This window comes from Stegostoma tigrinum, chromosome 6 (assembly GCF_030684315.1).
Source record: "Stegostoma tigrinum isolate sSteTig4 chromosome 6, sSteTig4.hap1, whole genome shotgun sequence".
In the NCBI taxonomy this organism is placed as follows: domain Eukaryota; kingdom Metazoa; phylum Chordata; class Chondrichthyes; order Orectolobiformes; family Stegostomatidae; genus Stegostoma; species Stegostoma tigrinum.
The window spans coordinates 59258030-59282059 of NC_081359.1; the positions used below are offsets into that span (position 1 = coordinate 59258030).

The 24030-nt window shown below is 40.4% G+C and overlaps 1 protein-coding gene across 4 annotated transcripts in view; it reads right to left on the reverse strand.

The window, feature by feature from the left end:
• LOC125453626 (ubiquitin carboxyl-terminal hydrolase 35-like) overlaps nt 1–24030 on the reverse strand; it is an 85685-nt gene that overhangs the window by 8478 nt on the left and 53177 nt on the right. For all 4 annotated transcript variants that reach the window (XM_048533409.2, XM_048533410.2, XM_048533411.2 and 1 more), the window contains 2 exons: nt 18481–18587; nt 1448–2705 (listed from right to left, as the gene is read on the reverse strand). In XM_048533409.2, the coding sequence (XP_048389366.2) occupies nt 1448–2705; nt 18481–18587 (1365 nt within the window). The remainder of the gene's footprint in view (nt 1–1447; nt 2706–18480; nt 18588–24030) is intronic.

Below are 24030 nucleotides of genomic sequence, written 5' to 3' on the forward strand. Positions count from 1 at the left end.
ATAAGATGCCATGTACGTGGTTAGCAGGTAAAATTAAAGTGTATGGGGTTTGGGGTGAGTGAACTAACATGAATAGAGAACTGGTTTGCATTTAGGAAACAAAGAGGAGGAATAAACAGGTGTTTTTCCAACAGATGGGCAGTGACTAAAGTGGTACTATAGGGATCAGCGCTTAGACCCCAGTTATTCACTATCTATATATTACCGATTTAGACGGTTTAGATGTAACTCTCCAACTTGGCATTCAACACATGGCTGAGTGGAAGGATGAGCTGTGAAGAGGATGCAGAGATGTTTCAGTGTGATTTAGACAAGTTGAATGAGTGGTCATGCATGGCAGATGGAGTATAATGTAGATAAATGTGAAATTATCTACTCTGGCAGCAAAACCAGAATGGCAGATTATTGTCTGAATGGTGATAAATTAGGAGAAGGGGTGGTATTATGAGACCTGTTTGTCTTTGTACCCCTATCACAAAGTCAGCCCGCAGGAGCAACAGGCATGAAGCAGGCCCATTATATGTTGACCTTCATAGTAAAACAATTTGAGTACAGGAGCAGGGATGTCTTGCTGCAAACGTACAAGGCCTTGGTGAGACCATGCCTGAACTATTGTGTGCAGTTTTGGTCTTATCTGAGGATGGATGTTCTGATTGAGGAAGTGCATCAAAGGCTTACCATACTTATTCTTGGCACGACAGAACTGACTGATGAAGAGAAACTGGATTGGTTAGAATTGTACTTACTGGAGTTTAAAGAACGAGGGGAGAATTCTCACAGAAACCTATAAAATTTGAACAGGATTAAACAGGGTAAACCCTGGAGACAGAAAGTCTCACGGCATTTAAGTAGTATTTACGTATTCACTTGCATTGCCAATAGCCACTGCAGCTATGGGCCTAGAGCTAGCAAATGGGACTTGTGTAGTTAGATCTTCATTGAGTGGCGTGGACAAGATCAGCTGGTGTGGGCAAACTAATTCCTCTAATTGGGGAATTCAAAACAAAAAGGATATGATCTTAAATTAGAGCTAGGCATTCAAGAACAAAAATCAATACAGACTTCTACCGCTAAGGTTAGCAGACATTTCCAACAGTTTTCCACAGAAGATTGAGCATGTCCTAGGCAATTTGGAGTTTTCACAGGAAGTATTTGTTGTGCAAGCTCAATGATGAGGATTAGGGTTAGAAATGCTTCCTGGATTTAGGAGTGGCTCCATAAACTACTAAAAAATCCTGCAGTAAGCAGATTAATAAGTTAGTCTCTATTGGGAATGCAACATACAAGTTACGTGGACATTTGGATAGTTTACTACAGATTTTGCAGCAAGTGTCATGAATTCTTACAGAAGCAAACTTTATGTAAAATATTAACTGTCACACCCATCCCTATATTATAGTAAGACATACAAATGAGCAATTCTAAAGTTCATGGTAAATTCACATACCTGTAAATACTGAATATTGTCCTTGGCAATTGCTTCCATCAGCTCTTTGCTTAATGCTGCTTCTCCGTGCAATCTAACACTAGCTGAAATATGTTCACCATCTAAGCATGTATGTCTAGTTCCTCGTTGTCTGTAGAATAACACATAAGCAGTATCTTTGGGAAAGTAATTTGTAACATTGCTGACAGATTCAAAAGATGAAAATGACACTCTAGTATCGTTGTATAAATACCACTGATCACCAGTTCTACTCTCTGCTTCCAAAATGACTCTTGAGCCAATTTCGGGATTAGTAGGAAAACATTCTCTGCCATAGCAATAATAATGTCCACTTTCAGAAGATATTCCAGAGTGCACCACTACACAGCAGAGGTCATAGGTAACTGACAAAGATTTGGCATCATCTGCAAAATATTTCCAGCTTGCAAGTTGGCAGACCTGTTTTTCAGTATTAATTATCTGTTCATCTTTTTCTGTGGCAATCCTAATGGGTAGTTTGAGAACTAATGGAACTGATACATTGTCTAGAATTTTTTTACGTCTCATTGTTATGAGATCAAAGGAAAACCTTAACAAGGTCAAAATGAGATAATGTGGACTCCTCGTTAATTCAACTATTTTTTCTGCTTCTTGTAAAGATGTGCATTTATCACAGTAATATCTATTGTCACCAGAGAGCATTTCTGGAGAAAGAAAATAATTTATGAGGTCAGACACTGATCTAGAACTTGACGAATCACACGCTTTCTCTCCAGTGGCAATTGCAATGTCATTCTTCAGCATGGGGCTAAATGAATAGGAACTATCATCTCTCTTTATTCTAGAGTAAGAAGGATCATCCTTTTTCTCTTTTGCATGAGAAGCTAATATTTCAAATGGTACAACACGTACTGAAGGCTCTTTAGATTTTGTTTGCTTTTGCTTAATTGGAGATTTAGAAGCCTTGTGTTGTACTTTAGTTTGAGATGTCATATCATCAGAACCTGTTATCTCTGTGGAAACATTAGAGTCATATGAACTGCCAGACTGTTGCAGAGTCTTACTATGTGGTGGAAAAGCCAAGGACAGATCTGTAAAAACTTCTTCTCGGAAAGAAACATTACGGCAGCGATAACAATGGATCTTGGTCACCATCTTTCCACCAAACATTCTTTCTATTAATGTTTTCCCAGGAATTTTATCTTCTACATGACTTTCACTGCATGCGTGTTTCAAGCTATGGGAAATTGTTTTACCAGTCTTCTCTTCCTCATGTAGCCTGGAAAATAAAATGGAATTAGAGCTGTATAGAATATAAACAGCTTCATTACCTCAAAGAATTCTTTGATCAAGGACTTAGACCAATTTTCAAACATCGATTTTTAAAATCACAGAACAATAAAATACAGCATTATGGTAAAACAACACAATGAAAAGACCTTGTACCCCAGCATAAGGCTCTCTGCAAGCTCCTGCCCTTTCTCCTTGGCCCTCCAAAATTTTGTCTCCTCAGCTTTTGTCTATATCAAATTTGCTTTCACCACACTTTCAGGTAGTATATTTCCATCCCTCACCACTTGCTGTGCAAAACATTTTCTGGATCACTGTTGGTTTCTTTACTACTTACCTTATACCGATATCTGCTGGCTCCTGAATCTTCCCTCTCCACTTCCTGTCACTCAGCCAGTTTCTTATGCATGCTACCATGCCCCACTTATTTTGTGGGCTTCAGCTACGCTGGCAAGCTTATTATGTGGCACTTAAGTAAACACCTTGTGGAGGTCTACAAATACCACCATCAATCTTTTCAGTTATCTGATCAAAATCCTCTGTTAAATTAGGTAAACATGATTTATCTTTAACAAATCTATCTTGGCATTCTTTATCCATAATTGTCCAACTAATTGTCAGTTTTGCTCTTCATTGTATTTCTAAAGACTTCCTAACAAGGTTTAGCTGAGTGTCTCTCAGTTGCTAGATTTATCCTGCTGTCCTTTTTCAATAAGAGTGACATTTGCAATGCACTAATTTGCTGGCATATATTGTGTATCAAAAGAAATTTGGAAGGTTACAGCTAATACTTCTGCAACTTGCTATCTTATGTCCCTTGAATTCATTTCAGCCAGTCATAGCGACTTACGAACTTTAAGTAGTGAACCTTCCTAATACTTCCTCCTTATCAACTTTCAGCTCATCCAGCATCTCGACCACCTCCTTCTAACTGCAACTTTGACAGCATTTACTTTGTTGGTAAAGGTGAAGCAAGCTATCATAGAGAACCTTAGCCATGTCCTTTTATTACCCTCGCACAATTTGTGTGGCTTTGGAAGGCTTTTAGATTTCCTTTTGTTTTCGCTGCCAATCCCTGCTCATATTCAATCCTTATCAGTCCAATTGTCACTGGCATTATTGACCTGACAGCTGTCATTCATATCACATTCTTATTTCATCTTATTCTCTCTTTTGTCATCATGGAGATTTGACTTTGCTTGCTTACATTTTCTCCTATTTTAATATTAATCCAGCAGTTGTAAGCAAATCTCCAGCATGAACTGCATTGCCTTTGTGAGCAGTCATTAGGCAAGTAGATAAATAATAAACCACATAGTCAGAAAATAGAAATTGAAAATGAGATAAAGCGTTTACAGATTATGATGTTAATTTTGATGATTTAATATTCAGTCTCATAGTTAACTCATCTACAGCAATATATATGGTTACCACATCATAAAAGGTCCAGTTAAATGCTCTTACACTTATTGAAAATGAATGTTAACTACCAGACTTGTTTGGTTTTTCCTATTCTTCAAATACAAACCAACAGGAACACAGAAATGGAATAGTCTACTATTTTTGAACAAACTAGAGGGGTTGAATGGCCTCCTCCTGTTCCTATCTTCCGCAAGGAATCCCTGCTGGATGGTTACAATCACAATAATGGAATTAATATTCAAAAAGCTTCAAAATTTCATATAACTTCTCCACATATTATGCAAAAGCCTTCCTTGTAGGTAATCTTTCACTTGTATGCCAACCTTTCTTTTACTATATACAACCAAACACATTCGTTTTCCAACAAATCTTAATAAACAATGTATACTGCTTGTTACTGAGTTACAGGTTGATAAAAATTAGTTAAATCAAGGTGGGAATTCCAATGAATGACATTTATGTGGACTATTTATAGTCTGCTATTTTTGAACAGACTATTCCTTTTCTGTGTTCCTGTTGGTTTGTATTTGAAGAATAGGAAAAACCAAACAAGTTTGGTAGTTAACATTCATTTTCAATAAGTGTAAGAGCATTATATGGAGGGAAGTCCCATAATCACTTAACCTCTAGTATTCTAACACAAAGCAGTGACTGAGTTTGAACAGAATGATACTCCTCCAAGAGACAATGTCACCTGCATTAAGGCAGAAGTAATACCTCTCACTCTCTTCTTTGAAAATTCCTGCCTCTTTCCCTTTTCAGATATTACAATTATTTGATTTAACAATACGCCAAATTGCTAAATCTTGCTTCAGTTTTACAGGGATTCAAATGTACTGAATTAGTTTTGGGTTTCCAATTCCAGAAAACATTTACTATTTGCAATGGATAATAACATATGATGCTTTTCTCGAGTATTTGTTTTCCTAACATCAGATGAGAACTCTAGCTCTTGCTTCACGGCAGCAGGATAAGAAACAGCACACAAACTTCATGGGATGGTGCAGTGCCTATTTCCCACATAATTCCACCTCTTGGTGCAACAATTTAATGCTGTGAGCATTACTAACTGCTTAAGCCAAGTCTTTTCCCTTTTCTCAGGGGAAGCCCCACATTAAAGTGCTGGTAGACAATTGGATTGATCAGGCATCTACAGTCCCAGTTGGGATCAGTTCCCACGTTGGGACTGCAAACAACTCCCAATACGGAGGAGCCTGTATCGACGGACACATTTGGGAATGGGATTTCTGAGTGGGGAAGGTGACTGACTCAGCAAGATTCAATAGTCTAGATGGAAGGGATAACTTTAAAGGAAGGTACCAATGGGGTCAGAAGTTGCAAAAGGAGTAACCTTCACTGATACCAAGGAGTGATGCCAAAGATGTTAGGCTTCCTGCATGGCAGGGTCTCCTACCATACTGCTATGGGTAAAATATCAGCAGCAGGATGAGGGATCCCTAAGTAATCACTTAGGTTTAGGGTAGAGGGTAGAGGTGATAACATGGAATCCCTACAGTGAGGAAGCAGGCCATTTGGCCCATTACATTCACAACTACCCTCCAACCAGTATCCAATCCACACACACTGCCCCTATAACACTGCCTTTCCCATGACTAATCCACCTTAACCTGCAAATCCATGAACACTATGGACAATTTAGCATGGGTAATCCACTTAACCTGCACATCTTTGGACTGTAGAAGGAAACCGGAGCACCTGACAGAAATCCACGCAGTCACAGGGAGAACGTGCAATCTCCACACAATCAGTCACCCAAGGCTGGAACCAAACCCAGGTCCCTGGTGTCTTGAGGCAGCAGTGTTAACCACTGAGCCACTGTGCTGCCCAAGCAGCATAGCAATAGTGTCACTGAATGAAAATCTAAAGGCCCAGGCTGATGCTCCGGTGTCATGGGTTCAATTTGGTTTGATTAAGTACTGAAACACACAGGCAGTTCATTCCATACAAAGTGCATTAGGGTAATAGAACATAATGATGAATACAATGTTATGGCTGCAGAGAAAGCGCACAAAGATCAAGGTCAGCATTAAATTTAAAATTCAAGACATCCATTCAGAAGTCTAATAACAGCAGAGAAGAAGCTGTACTTGAATCTATTCGTACATGCATCTTCTGCCCAACAAAGGACATTGGAAGACAGTATAACTGGGATGGAAACGGGTCTTTGGTCATGTTGGTTGCTTTCCCCAGGCAGCAGGAAATATAAATGGAGGAAATGGTTGGAAGCTGGTTTGAGTGATGGACTGGGCTGGGTTCATGACTCTCTGTAGTTTCTTGGGGGTCTTAACAAGACAGTTGCCAAATCATACTGTGATGCATCCAGATAAAATGCTTTCTATGGTGCATTTTAAAAAATTGATAACAATCCTTATGGACATGCTGAATTTCTTTAAACTCCTGAAGTAGAGACATTGTTGTTCTTTCTTGACCATTGCATCGACGTGGGTGGAACGGGAGATATTGTCGGTGACCAGGAACCTAAGACTCTCAACCATCTCCACCTCAGCATTAATGAGTTACACAGGGACGTGTCCTCCACTCCGCTTCTTGAAGTCAATGACCAACTCCTTCGTTTTGTTGACATTGATGTCTTTACATCATGTTGCTAAACACTCAAGCTCCAACCATGAATTTTAAATTCACTGAATTTAAATCTTTATTAATAGATATGAAATCTAAAGCTATTTTATTGGGGACCATGAAACTTGTCTGACCATGAAACCTATCTGGTTCACTAATGCACCTTAGTGAAGAGAACTTGACATTCTTAGTTGGTGTGACCCTCAAAGGATTCCAGACTCATAGCAATACAGTTGACAAAAATTAGTAACAGTCCTTGGGGACATGCCAAATTTCCTTAGCCTCCTGAGGAAGTGGATACACTGTTGTGCTTTCTTGACCACGTTCATCAACGTGGGTGGAACAGGATATATTGTTGGTTGACTCTTAAATGCCCGAGCAAGCCACTCAGTTGTAAACTGCTAGAACATCCAAAAGGAAACCTGAGGGTCACCCTGGATTTGCATTGGTACAAGTCCTGTGAACCCTGCAAATGTTTCCTTACTAACAAGACAGCTTGTGTCAAAATTGGAAGAGGTGCCCCATGAATTTCTCAAGCAACAGCCTGACGTTATCTACAAAATACAGTTTGCTGCATAGCCATGTCCCAGACGACCACCATCTCCTGGGTATTCTCTCTCCCACTAGCTGGGCAGGCTCATCAGAGGACATGGCACTGTGGTATTCAATTGAGGGAAAGTTGCTGAGGGAGCACAATATTGATTCCAGAACCCACAAACACCTCGGCTGGAGACCTCATTTTCAGTACTAAGTGCGTGAGTAACACCACTACTTACAAAATGGGCTAAACTTAACTGAGACAGCTTCAGGATAGGTGGTGAAAGAGTCAAGAGGAAAAATTACATCTGACTTGTCCTAATCAAGTTAATTACCACAGCAGAGGTAAATTAACTACTATGCACTCGTTTTGGAGATGAAATCACATCTTCAAATTGGAGATACCCTCCATGCAGGGTGATGTCAACAGTATGAGTTCAATTCCCACATCAGCTGAGGTTACCATGCAGAATTTTCATTCTCGGCTTCTCCTCTTGGTTAAGGCATGGTGACTCTCCCAGGTTAAACCACTAGAAGTCATCACTCTCTAATTAGAGATCAGCCTTTTGGTCTGGTAAGACCGTGGTGACTTTACCATTGTCCTCCATCAAGCTGTGTGTTACTGCTGTGGTAAATATGATAGATTTTGTCAGAATACAGCAACAGTCATCAGAACTTGGAATCTACTAGGTGCATTGGATAAAAGGTACTCAATTATATGCAATCATAATTTGCAACCTCAGGTCCAGAATGCCCCCTCTCTACATTACCAATAAGTTGGGAGATCAACCCCGGTTCAGTGAAAGAGCATGTCATGAGCAGCACCAGGCATACCTAAAAATGAACGGTCAATCTGATGAAACTGGAATGTGGGACTACATGTATATCCAACAGAAGTAATACGTAATACATAGGACTAAGTTATCCCACAACAAACTATCACATCTTTGCAGTCCTGCCACATCAAGCCATCCAGCTTCATGAACATTCCATCTTCAACGATGGGCTAAACGCAGTATAAGATAAAAATCTAAAGCATTTGCAACCATCTTCTGCCAGAAAGGAAGATTGGAGAATCAGATCGCCAACATGACAAAAAGAAAACGGCCCTTTCACCTGCTCTGCCAATCAATAAGTTCAGAGCTGATCTGTTTGTGTTTTAAATTCCACATTCCTATTTGCAATACATCCCACCCCAGATTTCCTTGCTTAACAAGAATCTATCCACATCTATCTTAAAAATATTCAATGACCTTGGCTCCGCTGCCTTTGGAGACAGAGGTTTCTAAAGTTGCACAACCTTCTGAGAAAAAAAAATGCCCAGCTCTGCCTTGAAAGGGTGATCCCAAATTTAAAACAGCCTACAGCGTATTTTTGGACCGATTCAAGATGAAACATCCTTTCCACATCTACCTGGTCAAGACCATTGTGAATCAAACTCCAGTGGAAACAAGCCAAGCCCATTCAACCTACCAGCCCTAATGTGCATTTTTAAAGTACTAATCTAGTAAATCCTCTGGCCACTCTTGATGCATATACATCTTCCCCTAAATAAGGAGACCAAAACTGTACACAGTATTCAACATCTGGTCTCACCCTGCCCTGTGTAACCAAAGCAAACATTGTTACGTTTATGTTCACTTCCTCTCATAATAAAGGATAGCCGAGCATTAGGTTTTGGTTACGTGCTGCACTATAGATCATTTTTTGTGACTCATTCACTACAGCACCTAAAGCCCCTACACCTCCGAATTCTGTAGTCGTTCTCCATTTAAGTCATACTCCGCTTCTACATTTTTTCTGCATTTCCTGCATTACACTCCAACTGCCAAGTTTTTGACCACTTGCAACCTATATTTGTTTGCAAATCATTTTTGTCTTCTGCAGAACCTACACTGCTATCTATTTTGCTATCATCTGTAAATTTTGTTTCTATGCCTTCATTCCCTAAGCCAAGTCATTAAATTGATTTCATTCAACCAATCTGACATCATGCAATGGCTGAGCACACAGGATACTGCCAAGGCTACGAGCCTGGACAACATTATGGAAATAGCATTAATAACATGCTCCAGAACTAGCCTCGTCCCCTGCTCCAGTACAGCTACAATGTTGGCATTTATCCAACAATGGAAAATGTAGAAAATTATCCAGGTATGTTCTGTCAACAAACTGCAGGACAAATCTAATCCAGCCAATTACTGCCAAATCAGCTTCTTCATCATAGCATCCAAGTTCAATGGATGATGGAAGGGAAATGGAATTTTGGGACTAGTCAGACCCCCACAGCTGTAAGACTGTTATCAATTCTGGGCCCCTTATCTGAGGGAAGGTATACTGACATTGGAGGCAGTCCAGAGAAGGTTCATTAGGGTGATGACAAGTACGGGGGAGTGTCTCACGAGCAGGAGAGAATCAGATGGACCTTGATTATACTGAAGGAAAACAATCTTGGCAGCTCTCTGATATAGATTTCTACCGATTCACTCCCCTTAAAGAAGAAATTCCTCTTCACTTTTGTCTTAAATGTGCAATCCCTTGTTCTGAGATTATGCCCTTTGGTCCTAGACTCCCCACAAGGGAAAACTCCACATATACCCTTTGAAGTCACTTAAGAATTTCTTTTATATTTCAATAAGGTCACCACTTGATTTTCTAAATTCCAATGAGTATGGACTCAATCTACTCAAACTCTTCTCATAAGAGACTCTCCAATAACACAAGATGCTCAACACCATCCAGACCAAAACAATTTGCTTGACTGGCACCGCATCCACACCTTCAAACATTTACTCCTTTCAACTCTGATGTACAGTGGCAACACTCAAAATCACGTGCACAACACAGTGCAACACCTTACTAAAGGTGCTTTGAAAGCACCTTCCAAACCTGCAAATTCTACCATTTGGAAAAAGAAAGGCAGGAGATATATCCAAATATCAGCCAGATCTCACACCATCTGTCTTGGAAGTAAATAATTGTTCCTTCAGTATTTCTGGGATAAAATCCTAGAACTTCTGTCTGGACAGCACCGTGGGTGTATGTAGCTTCCATGGACTGCAGCACATCAGCATTGCATGTCACCACTATTTTCTCAAGGAAATTATGATTCCCGCATTCTCTGAATGAATTCTTAAAAGAAGAAAGCTAGTGGCGCAAGGGCTGAAGCAAGCTCAAGGGCAGATCAGCCACCTGGCACCTCGCAAAATTTCAGACAGATCAAGGGTGCTCTGGTAGATGGTGAGGAGGCTATCAGATTTTATGTGCTTCTTCGACCCTGATGAGCATACAATAAAACCCAGTCCATTATCTTTTCCACATGATCCTCCATCGTGATGTCCTGCTATATAACTTAGCAAGCACAAGATCATGATGTGAAATGATCAAAATTTCACAATATTCTTCAAAATAAATAACACCAACAGATGATTTTAGGAAACATCAAGGTGCCACATAAATGTAGGGTTTTGTTTTTGTCTCAGACCCAAAGGCAATTAAATGATGTTACTTATTGATAGGATTTTCACTTGGCAAGCTAGTTTTAATGTTTTCCTGAGTGCAGTAAGTTACATCACATCACAGTTAACATATATATTTCTGTTCAAAGTTTGTTAAAGTAAGACTGTTAAGCGTGAACAAATTCAATACGATTTTGTTGGGCTAGATACACTGCCAATTTTTATAAATGCCTCATGTTCCAACATTGAGTAAAATACCATATATACCTCAACTACATTGTTCTTTTAAGTACTGAACGATAATGGTGCCATTAAATTCTGTTAGCTCAATGAGGTATCAGAGATGAGTCGCAGATTGTCCACTGGCACATGGAAATTTGGATGCTGAAATGCCCTCAAGGTGACAGTTTGTGACAAATGTTTAGCATTTGTTAAACTTTTGTACCAATCTTAGAAATTTTGCTTTTAAATTCATTCATGGGACATGGATGTTGCTGGCTGGCCAGTATTCATTGCTTCCCTGGCTGCCCTTGAGAAAGTGGCACAAAATGCACTGCAGAACCACTGCAGTCCATCTGCTATAGGTGCACTTGCAGTGTCTTTAGGGAGGAAATTCCAGGATTTTGACCTAATGACAGTGAAGGAATAGTGATGTATTTCCAAGTCAGGATGGTGAGTGGCCTGGAGTAGAACTTGTAGGTGGTGGTGTACCCATGTATCTGCTACCCTTGTCCTTCTATATGTGAGTGGGCAGGGGTTTGGAAGATGCAACCTAAGGAACTTTGATGAATTTCTGCAGTGCATTTTGTGAAAGTACCCACTGCTGCTACTGAGCATCAGTGGTGGAGGGAGCTGATGTTTCTGCAATGTGGTGCCAATTGAGCAGGCTGCTGTGACATGGATAGTTTTAAGCTCCGAGTGTTGCTGGAGCTGCACCCATCCAGGCAAGTGAGGAGCATTCCATTATACGCCTGATGTGCCTTGTAGATGGAGGACAGGCTTTGTGGGATCATACCTCCCACAATATTCCTAGTCTCTGACCTGCTTTTGATGTTTATGAGAAAATCCAGTTAAGTTTCTGGTCATCTCCAGGATGTTGACAGTGTGGGGAATTCAGTAGGGGTTAGATTGTCCCTTATTGGAGATGGTCATTGTTTAGCATCTGTATGCATAAATATTACTTCCCACTTGTCAGCCCAAGTCTGGATATTGTCCAGATCTTGTTGCATTTAAACATGGGCTGCTTCAATAGCTGAGGAGTTGTGAATGATGTTGAACATTCTGCAAACATCAGCAAACATCCTCACAACCTGACTTTATGACGGAGGGCAGGTCATTGGTGAAGCAGCTGAAGATAGTTGGGCTAGGACACTGCCTTGAAGAAATCCTGTAGACATGTCCTGCAACTGAGATGACTGACCTCCAGCAACCACAACCATCTTCCTATGTGCCAGGTATGACTTCAACCAGCAGAGTTTGCCCCCAATATTCGTTGATTCCAGTTTTACCAGGGCGCCTTGATGCCACACTCAGTTGAAAGTGGCCTTGATGTCAAGAGCTGTCACTCTCCCCACAACTCCGGAATTCAGCTTTTTTGTTCATGTTTGAGCTAAAGTTGTAATGAGCTCAGGAGCTGAGTGGGCCTGGTAGAACCCAAACCAGGAATTACTGAGCAGATTATTGCTGATGAAGTGCTGCTCGATACACATTCCATCACTTTTCTAAATGATTACAAGTATATTGATAAGGTGGTAACTGGCCAGGTTGGATGTGTCCTGCTTTTTGTGCACAGGACATAATAACTGGGCAATTTTCCATATTGTTAGGTTTATGCTAGCACTGGTGCTGTACTGGAACAACTTGTCCAGTGGAGTGTCAAGTTCTAGAGCACGTCTTCAGTACTCTTGCCAGGATATTGTCAAGGCCCATAGTCTTTGCAGTATCCAGTGCCACCAGTTGTTTCTTGACATCACAAGGAGAGAATGGAATTGATTAAAGACTGTTATCTATGATGTGGGGGACCACTGGAGAAGGTCGAGATGGATCATCTGTTTAGCACTGCTGGCTGAATTTTGCTGCGGATGCTTCAGCCTTATGTTCTGCACCTTTTCCATCATCGAGAATGGGGATAATTGTGCAGCCTCCACTTCTAGTTAGTTGTTTAACTGTCCATCACCATACTAGACTTGATGTGGAAGGATGAAGATCTGACCCATTGGTTGCGGGATCAGATAGCTCTGTCTATCACTTACTGCTCCTGCTGTTTGATACACAAGTAGTACTGTTTTGCATCTTCACCAGGTTGACACCTCATATTTGAGTATGTCTGCTCTTGCTCATGGCATGGCCTCCTGCACTGTTCACTGAACTAAGGTTGATCCCCTGGCTTGATGGCAATGACGGAGTGGGGGATATACCAGGCAATGAGCTTGCAGATTGTGGCATTTAATTTTGCTGTTCATGGCCCACAGTGTCTCATGAATGCCCAGGTTTGAGTTACTAGATCCATTCAAAGTCTGTCCCATTTAGCACAGTGATAGTACTCGTGCCACAGCATACAATGAAGGGTATTGTCAATGTGAAGGCAGAACTTTATGTACACAAAGGCTGTGCAGCGGTCACTCGGCCAATACTGTCACAGACAGATGCATCTGCAGCAGACAGGTTGGTGAGGCTGAGGTCAAGCATATTCTTGTGGTCAGTTCCCTCACCACCTGCCGGAGACCCATTCCAGAAGCTATGTTCTTTAGGAACTGACCCACTCAATCAACAGCATAGCTACCCAGCCAATCCCCCACCTAATTATATTTTGCACCCTTGCTACCCTCAGTGCTTCTTCAAGTGTTGTTCAGCATGGAGGAATACTGATTCATCACATAATCAGCAGGAGGTTTCCTCGGCCAAAGTCTAACCTGATGCCATGAGACTTCATAGAGTCCAGAATCAACGTTGAGAACTCCCAGGACAACCCCCTCATGTCTGCATACCTCTAGATCTCCAATGCTTCTGGGTATGTCCTTTCGTCCAGGACATATCCAGGGATGGGGATGGTGGTGTTTGGGACATTGTCTGCAAAGCATGATTCTGAGGGTATGACTATATTTGCCTATTGCTTGACTAATCTGTGAAACAGGTCTCTCAATTTTGACACTAGCCCCCAGATGTTAGGAAGGGGGACTTCGCAGGGTTTCTACCACAGTCTTTTCTGATGCCTACATTGATGTCAGGTGGCCCATTTGGTTTCATTTCTTTTTGAGACTTTGTAACGATTGATAAATTGAGTGCCTTGCTACGCTACTTCAGAGTGCAGTTGAGAGTCAACCACATTGCCTTGAATCTAGGTCACATGTTGAAACCAAATGAGGAAGGCAGATTTCCTTTCCTAAAAGGACATTAGTAAGCAAGATAGGTTTTATGGACAAACAACAAAGACTTCATGGTCATCAATAAATTCTAAATTCAAGATTTTTTTAACTGAATTGAAATTCCACCATCTGCTATGGTGGGATTTGGACGTGGGTCTCCAAAACATTAGCTGAATTTTTGGATTAATCATCCAGTGATAATACCACTAGGTCACCACCAACTCAAAATAAGATTGGTCTGCAGTATTCCAAGATAGTTTAGAGGGTCATCCTCTCTCATAATGAATGGGATTCTGAGCAGCAGATACTCATTGGGGAGTGGGATACTTCTCACTTTGCTCAGAAAATCTGAAAACTACTATTTTTATGGGGAGAGCTAAGCAGGCAATACTTTTTATTAAACTGGCATATTGCGCTGTTTACTTTATCAACACTGCACACACTCTGCAGTCATGAAACTTTGGCCACATCAACCTGTATCCGAACTTCCCACGGACAATGTCTGCAAATAGCCTCTACATTTACATAAAACACTAAGATCTGTCCTCTTAGAATCAAGTATGGTAAAGAGAAATGAAGAGGACTGATGAGGCCAGAGTGGTGGATATGATCTATTTGGACTTCAGTAACGCATTTGCTAAGGCTATTCATGGTAGACTGATTAGCAAGGTTAGATCACACAGAATACAGGGAGAACTAGCCATTTGGATACAGAACTGGCTCAAAGGTAGAAGACGGAGGGTGGTGGTGGAAGGTTGCTTTACAGATTGGAAGCCTGTGACCAGCCATGTACCGCAAGTATCAGTGCTGAGTCCATTGCTTTTTGACATTTATGTAAATGATTCAGATGTGAATATAGGAGGTGTAGTAATTAAGTTTGCAGCTAACACCAGAATTGGAGTGTAGTGGGCAGCCAAGGTTACCTGAAAGTACAACGGAATCTTAATCAGGTGGGCCATTGAGCTAATGAGTGGCAGATAGAGTTTAATTTAGATGAACGAGAGGTGCTGCATTTTGGATAGGCAAATCAGTGCAGGACTTATACTTTTTATTTTATTTATTAGCAGGATGAGGGTGTCGCTGGCTAGGCAGCATTTATTACCCAGACGGTGGTTCAGAGTCAACCATATTGCTGTGGGTCTGGAGTCATACGTAGGCCAGACCAGGTAAGGATGGCGCTTTCCTTCCCGAAAGGACATTAGTGAACCAGATTGGTTTTTCCAACAATCAACAGCAGATTCATGGTCATCATTGGATTCTTAATTCCACCATCTGCCATGGTGGGATTCGAACCTGCATCCACAGAACATTATTTGGGTCTCTGGATTAACAGTCCAGCAATAATACCACTTGGCTATCACCTGCCCACTTAATGATAAAGGTCCTGGGGAGTGTGGCTGAGCAAAGAGACCTTGGTGTCCAGGTTCATAGTTCCTTAAAAGTGGAGTTGCAGGTAACAAGGTGCACAGCTGGATGAACAAAATAAGGCCAAGCAGCATCATAGGAGCGGGAAGGGTGACGTTTCAGGCCTAGATTATCTCAGTTGCAGGTAGATAGGATAGTGAAGGTGGCACAAAAAAAAAGTTACTGGAAAAGCTTAGTAGGTCCGGCAGCATCTGTGAAGGAAAAAATAGAGTTAACGTTTCCGGTCCAGTGACCCTTCCTCAGAACTGGTGACTGCGAAAATGTCAGTTTATATGCAGAAAATAGGGAGTAAACGGTAGGATAGAGCTCAAAGAGAGCGAAAGATAGTTGGACAGACAAAGGAGTTGCTAACAATCAGGCTGGAAGGGTGAACAGTTGTTAACGGGGACTGTTAGTGACTAACAATAGGGGGTGCGTAATGGCAGGCTATGTGATAACAAGGCCTGGTGTGTGGGGTACGGGGCTGGAAAACTGGAGTTTAGGCCCTAAAATTATTGAACTCAATATGGAGTCCGGACGGCTCTAGTGTCCCCAAGCGGAAAATGGGGTGTTGTTCCTCCAGCTTGCTGGAACACTGCAGCAAGCCAGAGGCAGAGATGTTGGCCAGGGGGCAGGGTGGTGTATAAAAGTGGCAGACAACAGATAGTTCAGCATCTTTTTTGCGAGCAGAATGTAGATGTTCTGCGAAGTGGTCACCAAGTCTACGCTTCATTTCCCCAATGTAGAGGAGACCACATTGTGAGCAGCAAATGCAGCGCAGGCTAGAGTCTGGGAAATGCATGTGAAGTGTTGAAGTCACAACGTGGTCCCTTTTCCACTTGGGGACCCTGCAGCTCTCCTAGGACCAGTCAGTCTGGGTAGAAAGAAGCATTATACTTCAGTTGCTACTTTTCAAGAGCGCTATATGTTCAGCAACTAGCAATTTTAGTCAGGTTGGGGAACGTGAAGCAACGATGAAAGAAGAGATATCATCGGTATGTAATCAAAGGAGACCAATAAAGATCAAGGAATGGGGAGAAAGTTATGCAGAAAACCAAAAAAAAGACAGCACAATTGGAAATGAAAATGAAAAGAACACTTGAAATGCACACTACGTTTGCAAGGAAAATCATTTCTTTTCTCTTTCGTACACAAGGGGAGGCGATGGCCTTCTAGTATTATTGCTGAACTGTTAATCCAGAGACCCAGATAATGTTCTGGGACTTAGGTTCAAATCTTACCATGGCAGATGGTGGAATCTGAATTCAACAAAAAAAAAATCTGGAATTAAGGTCTAATGATGACCGTGAAACCCATCTAGTTCGCTAATGTCCTTTAAGAAAGGAAAATGCCACTCTCATTTGGTCTGGCCTACATGTGATTCCAGAGCCACAGCAATGTGGTCAACTCTTAACTGCTCTCTGGACAATTAGGGATGGGAATAAATGCTGCCTTAGCCAGTGACACCCTAATCACATGAATGATTAAATAAAAATATCCTCAAAACGTCCACTGCTCCAAAAAAGGGGATCTGTAGCTAATGCCTAAAGTTAAGACACTAGGAAAAGCTTTTAGTAAATGGTAGTACAAATATGGTAGACAGAGAAACACAAAAAAAAACCCTTCTACTCCACAACTATTTCATAAAAGTTCCCCAATTCTCACAATTGTGGGGGTTACGCAGCTTAATACTCCCCTTCCTGCAAAAGACTCCCCCCTCAAAACGAACTGTGGCAAACTGAACATAGGTTGAAAGTAAGAAGCACTGACTAGCTTGATGCTATAAATTGGGGTCACTTCCTATTGCTACACTTTACACATGCTCTTCTTACTAACACATTACTCCTTGTAGGTGGCCTGCTGAAGCTCTTTTAAGGACAGCAAGTTATATTAATGCCCACAGGTAGACTTAAATTTTCCTGAACACAACTGACATTTCCATAGAAGCAACATAACAGCATATGCCTACTGTTTCGTCAACTGAGAGCAAGATTTTCAAGCTGGCCAAAGTGAACAAGAAATTTGACAGGTAGACTGGTACTGTGACTGAGGGAAGGGTTTATACTATTTTATGATATAAAATGGAAGAGAAGCACTGGAATAAAGCCTTACATGTAAAATTATTGTGAAGAGCCTGAGAAAGGAATAAAATTATTTTTCAACACATGTTCTGAATTTTGCTTCATTCCAAACTGCATGTTGTGATCCCAGAACATATTTCAAATTTGTATTTTGAGCTGGCTAAGAACCAGAATTTATATTTTCAAAGCAGGCAAAGAGCGAGAGATTCGGAGAACTTACCAAGAGAATAAAGCCACAAGATTCCATAATATTAAGCAAACAACATTAAGCTTTACTAAAAACATTGGAACAGTATCACAATCTACAATAAATTTACAATTTATTTCTAACACCCAGAATTAAAACGTGATAAACAGAGTCAGAAGATCACCCCACAGTGCACATTAAATAGTAATGATGAGAGGGCCATCCATATAGCTGTGGGAACTGAGAACATTCATCTCTACCAAAGGTGATAGCATTTGCCTATGGATATTGAGAAGTCTTGACCTGCCTTTAATAATTGGGAGCAATTGCTATATCTGCCGATTAGAAAGAAATTAGTGCCTGTGAAGATGTTCAACCACAACCAGAGTTGCATCTGGAAAAAACTGAGGCAGGAAGTTGGATGTAGTGCCTGAGTAACAATGAATGAAATGAGAGGGGATCAACGTTTCTTGTGTCAGTGGACAAATAAACAACAGCCGTAACATTGGAATTGGCTGTGCTGAACACGCAAGTTTGCACCAACAGCAGAGGAGCCACGTCATGATAGATAAGTCAATAATGAACAGTTATCGCGGATCAATGAGTACAGACCAGATACATGTGACATAGAAAACTGAACAACAGCTACCACCCCTGTCATCCCCTCTCCCCGCCAACCTTAAATTTACATTTCAACTCTTCAACTAACCTGTCCAACAGATATTTTAAGTATTCTGAACAGTCCTGTTGGGCTCCTGGGTTAAACCATGGAGGAGAAGAAGCTTTCAAAAAGCTACTGGGGGAGATGGCTGGTCTCTACAAATGTAAATTAGAGAAGTTAGAAATTCAAACATGGCCATTCCTCAAAAATAACCACACAAGTCAAAATGTTACTTGAACTACTTTGGATAAGCATCCATATTCCCTGAAATTTACATACCACTTGGACCATGGTACATCTAACACAAATGGGAGAAAGAGAAGTTCTAAGAACTCTTAAGATTAACAGTAACAAGATATTTCTCATGGTCATATGTAAAGTGAAAAATAGCTAGAAATCACATTTTTAAAAGTCTATATATAAAGTGAGAAATTGGAGAATGTGGAAGATTGATGTAGAAGAGACAGAACGATACCTGTGAAGAATAAACTATGGTTAAAGAATAGGAAAGACCGTATCATACAGTAAGTAATCAAATTTCCTTCCACTTCACCGACAAGCCACACATATGAACCACAAAAGAATCGATGGTGAAAAGGCTGACTATTCACATTTTGGTTAGAAAAACTGCATTAAGACTGCCATAACCAAGACCAAAATTTCCACAGTAGATCACCTGAAAATCTCATAATATCTATGGCTACATTTTTAAAATAAATTTCTCATGTTCATCCAATGGGGTTGCAGATCAGGTACAACACACTTTAACTTTAGTTAGTGGTCAGCATCCAAGAAATTGTAACATGCAATTAACAAGGTAAGGTGTTGCTTAAAAACACAATCATACCACTCTTAAGCAAATTTTTCCACTGCCAATATTAACAGGCATCATAGAGATGACATCAATATCATAGGATAAATTTTTCCATCTAAATTTAGAGCCTTTGAAGCAAAGAAATTCTGGATTTGAAGGGCAGTCAACACAACAGGCAGGAATCCTGCAGCTTGCCAAAGATGGGCCAGTTCATTTTGACAAGTATGTTGTCAAGGAGAGATTCTGGGAAGAAGTAGGCTAGATCAGTTTAGTTATGTTAAGGAAATATAGAGAAAAGATGTTAAGTTTGAAAAGGGTTTAGAGAAGATTTATAAGGATGTTGCCAGGATTACAGGGTTTGAGCTATCGACAGAGGCTGAATAGGCTGGAGTGTTTTTCCCTGGAGTGTCAAAGACTGAGTGGTGGCCTTATATAGGTTTATAAAATTATGATGGGCATAGGTAGGGTGAATAACCAAGGTCTAATTCCTAGAATGGGCGAGTCCATGACTAGGGGGCATAGGTTTAAGATGAGTAGGGAAAAATTTAGAAGGGACCCGAGGGGCAACCTTTTCATGCAGAGAGAAGTGCACGTATGGAACGAGCTGCAACAGGAAGTAGTGGAGGCAGTTAAAATTACACCATTTAAAAGGCATCTGGATGGGTACATGCATAGGAAGGGTTCAGCGGGGTATGGGCCAAATACTGGCAAATGGGACCACATCAATTTAGGATATTTGGTCGGCATGGACAAGTTAACTGAAGAGTCTATTTCCGTTCTACATAACTCTATGACTCTATCAATCCAACCAATGATTACAGAGATCACAAGTCTGAGAACCTGCTTTCCATGAGCAGTAGGGAAAATGAATACTGCACTGTTACTAGCCTGCTACTGAATTTTCACGATCAGCAAATCATCCTCAAAAAGCCTAAAAATTACTCAGAAGGAGCAATAAATGGTCCTTGGTGGGGGCACATAAATGAACATTACTAAAGTAAGGCAGGGAATAGGTCTGGAGGTAGCTGAAAAGATCTCCCTGTATCCTGACAAAGGGCAGTGTGTGGAGTGCAAAATGAAAGAGAACAGCAAGAAAAATATTGAAGAAACCGAGCATTAAATGTGATAAAATCATGAACTGAAGTCACAAAATCATATTGCAATCCCATAGAGACCAACAACTTTTAAAGAGAAAGTTCAGCTTACAGTTGACAACTTTTAAAAAAACAGCACTGGTCTCGAAGAACTAAACTACTCAGCCTTAATCAAATACAAGCAAAGTACTGCAGATGCTCTAGAATGGAAATAAAAACCAAGTGCTGGAGAAACTCAGCAGATCTGACAGTATCTATCATGAAAGAAACAGTGGTAAAGTTTCGACTCCAATTTGACATTCACGCTGATTCTCTTTCCAAAGATGGCATCAGCAAATCTTTTCTCTACCCTACATCTAAAACTACAGTCTCAATTTACCTTAAATCATTAAAAAAATCAATTTTACAAACATCATAACTGTAGCAAAGAAAAATGGGATTAAGAAAAATGTTTTGAAGCAGCTCAGGGTTGATATAAAACTATGGAAGCTTCAAACTCTAAGTTTATGATGCACAGAAATATGATGGAGATGAGGCTGAAGGTACTATGCTACTGGAGGTTGAGAAGAATGAGTGCTAGTAAAACTGAAGCGAAAAGGGATAAGATTCCAGCTCATGCAGACTTGACTGCCTGGGTAAGCCACATTAATGGAGCAACAGTTTCAGAATGAAGGGAGACAGAGAAGCATTATTAAGCATCTTTAGTTGACAAGCTGAGGTTGGGGCGGGGGGGGAAGAAGAGTAGTATTCAATTGTTTTTTTAAAAATGCACCAGACATACACTTTTTTGACATGGTAGTAACTGTACAGACATGGGAGGTCAACTCATTAAAAGTTCATGAGAACAATCTTTTGGCACCTGATGTCTATAACGTTAAGGAACTAGTGCTAATCCTGTCTGAGTGTATGTATCAATTACACCTAAATTTCTCAGATCCTCATTGGATGCACATTTCTTTAGCTATTTGTGCATTGGTGATGGGGCCACTAGATTGCATGGAGGCAAAATCGGAAAAATCGTTAGGGACAATCAAATGAGAACCGCACAAAATGACAGAGTAAAATCTAATTCTAAAATCCTCTGGAAGGTCATCTTTATCAGTGCTAGGGTGCAAGGATCAACAAGTCACGGACAAAAATTAAGAGAAAGTACACTCAATGCCCTATAGCCTTATGATACATGTTAGCAAGCAGCTATGGAAAAGGATACCAGTTCTACATTTAGCTGTCTACTAACATAGATCATGTTAAGCAACTTCACCAATCGTGTTGTTGGATAGTTGACTTAAAATTGTGAAAAGATTTGACAGTAAAAACACAATGCTATCTTTATTTTTGAAAAATAAAAGTTTTCCAACTATGGGTTTATCCCCCCAGAACTAAATTCTTCCTCGTCAATGTTTATTCTACCTGCTCAAATGTCTCCCAAAACAAACAAATCCCTATTAACACACCAGGGTCTTTCCCCTCTCATACTAGTTCTTTAAAAAAAAGTCTCCAGAAATAGTTTCAAGTTAGCCATTAAACCCCCTCATGTAAACAGATCAAAATCTAAATGCTAGTGGTGCAAAATGTAAACTCTAAAATAAATGATATCAAAACATACATGCCTTACCTTACATCACCGAACAGTCCACAAGTATAGTTTGGCTGCTCTCATCACGCTGCTATCGATTAGATTTTTCTGGCTGACAGCACATGCTACAACTGGAGTGTAGGTAAAGAATGACCCACCAAGACAAGATCACAGGAATTGTTACAGGGCAGGATAAGGCCATTTGACTCATTGTGTCTGCAGTACCTCTCTGATCATTTCAACTTGGCACCAATCTCCTCTGTTCCTGTAACCCTGAATGTCTTTTCTATTCAAGTAACCATCCAAAGCTGCCTTGAAAGCCAAAACTGAACCTATCTCTAGCACTCTTAGGCAACGTATTCCATACCTTAATTACTTGCTGAAATGGTATTTTCTCACCTCATCTTTGCTTATCTTACAAATCACTTTAAAATTATGCCTTCTAGTTCTCGATCGGTTTACAAGAAGGAACAGTTTTTCCTTACCATTCGTGATTTTGAACATGTTAAAGTTCTTGGCCTTCTCTCTCAAATGAAAACAGTCCCAATTTCTCTTCATATCTTAAGTGTCTGATCATGATTGTAAACTTCTTTTGCACCCACCCCGATGTATTCAAATTCATCATGTACTATGACACCAAAAACACCATACCACTCTACAGCTGAGATCTAACAAGCATCTTGAGCAAATTTAACCTCTCAGCTCTTCTTTACCCCTATTTCATAGTTTTATTTTAACAAGCCTTCGGTTACAAACCAAATTGTGACTTGAAGCCTCCGCACGCTCTAAATCATCCACTGAGCAAACTTTGGTCACTTCTGTTTACAGATGCAGGTGTGCAAAGACAGGTGGTTCAATAGAGCAATCCACCTGGCATCTTGTGGGAGACTTTATGCTTGTAACTTCCAACACTTTAGATATGAGCATTAGTTCTGCAAATGGTGCTAAATTATAATTTGTACAGACTCCTGAAAATCTAAGGGAGGAATTTTAACCCCCAAGAATGAATGAGTTGAGAACTAAAAATGTGGTATGTCTTGAGGAGTTGAAGCAGCTCCAAGATTTCCAATTCTGAATTTAACAGGCACACACGAATGAGAGAGAGAGACATGGACAGCAAGTTAAGGATAATAATAACTGCAGACAGGTGGGTACTTACTGGTGTAATTAACAGTGTGAAGGAATATTGATGAGAAGTTTGTAAATCATTTTAATGTTTAATCTTGCTCCAAATTTAACTTGCATAGCATAGGGCTCAAGAAAATGACCCAGGGAGCAAGAGATGGACTATATTTTTAAAAAAATATTATTTTAAATGCAGAGACAGAATTGGTTGCCCATCTCTAACTGCCCTCAAGATGATAATGATGGCTGAAATCCACATGGTAACATACAAGGCTGTTAAAGAATTAATGGTTTTTAATTCAGCATCAGTGAAAGAATGTTGATATAGCTGCAAGTCAAATAGTGCACACCTTGGATGGAGCTTGCAGATAGTGGTTATTAAAGATCTGTTGTTCTTGTCCTTTTAAGCAGCAGAGTCCAAACAAGGCTCAGAAAGTTGCTGTAGTGCATCTTGTGGATGGCAAGGACTGCTACCACTATGGTTGATGGAGCAAAAAAGAAACAGTGACATTCAAAATAAACAGTATTTGAACATTTCAAACACAAAATGAGACAAAATGAAATCATGAAGTGAATCTTCAAATTTCCTTGTTTATTTCCAATTCAGGTAAAGGTATCGAGCATAATGATTTTGAGCTGCTGATAAATGTACGATGTTCCTTGAAGTCATGCCTTCTGAGCACATGCCCAATATATGATCATCAAAAGCTAGAGAGATCTTGCAAAACATATGTTCTAAACATTGGCAGAGTGTGCAGGGAAAGTTGACATGTCTGGCAACATCAGTTCTGAAGGAGGGTCATACTGGACTTGAAACATTAATGCCTCTCTCCACGGATGCTGCCAGGCCCACTATGTTTCAGATCTCCAACATCTGCAGTTCTTTGCTTTTCTTTTCTAAATACTGATGGTGAGTATGCATATATTTTGACAGTTGGTTTGGAAATAATAGCACAAGACACTTTGCCATTGAAGTTTCACTGAAGAGA